This window comes from Alexandromys fortis, unplaced genomic scaffold (assembly GCF_014885135.2).
Source record: "Alexandromys fortis isolate MF-2015 unplaced genomic scaffold, M_Fortis_MF-2015_v1.1 scaffold_139, whole genome shotgun sequence".
NCBI classification, from domain to species: Eukaryota; Metazoa; Chordata; class Mammalia; order Rodentia; family Cricetidae; genus Alexandromys; species Alexandromys fortis.
Window position 1 is genome coordinate 4219648 of NW_026068020.1, and position 585 is coordinate 4220232.

The following is a 585-nucleotide window of genomic DNA, read 5'->3' on the forward strand; positions in this document are numbered from 1 at the left end:
GCAGGAACATCTTGGAGATGTAGCGGTCCTTGTTGACAGGCTTGGACTTCTTCTTGCCCTTGCCGCTCTTGGGGACCTCAGTCCACATCTCCTTTACATTCTCCAGCACCATGTTGCAGTGCCTGTCAAAGGCCTTCACCCGTCCCAGGAGCTTCTTGTTGTTGCGACAGTTAATGAGCACCTGTGTGTTGTTCTTGACCGACTGCGTGAGCACTGAGAGGGGGCCCGGGTTGAATTCCTCCTCCTCCTGCTTCTGCAGCTCCTCTGGGGTCATCTCACTCTTGGGTTTATTGAGGAGACTCATGGTGGAGGTTTTGCTTGCAGATCACTCCCGCCGGCAGCGCGTTGCTCGGGTCTCCGCGAGACTCGGTTTTTAATGAGCCCGCGAGTCCTATTGTACTTCTCCACCAAGGCAATGGCCTTCTTACAATCGATCTGTATATTCTTGTCCATATACAAACACCTTGAGTCAATTAAGCTAACTGTGGGGACAAAAGCTACATCTCTTTCTTCTTACTCTAAAATAAGTAAGAAATAATATGTTTAAAGGTAAAAAGGTAGGGGCTGCAGAGACGGCTTGGTGGT

General features: G+C 49.9%; 1 protein-coding gene across 1 annotated transcript in view; it reads right to left on the reverse strand.

Moving 5' to 3' along the window:
• The window catches only part of LOC126514286 (small nuclear ribonucleoprotein Sm D2-like), an 885-nt gene extending 532 nt beyond the window's left edge, over nucleotides 1-353 (reverse strand). The window contains exon 1 of the mRNA XM_050163095.1: nucleotides 3-353. Coding sequence (XP_050019052.1) covers nucleotides 3-304 — 302 coding nt within the window. The 5' untranslated portion in view covers nucleotides 305-353. The remainder of the gene's footprint in view (nucleotides 1-2) is intronic.
• Between the last annotated feature and the right edge of the window lie 232 nt (nucleotides 354-585).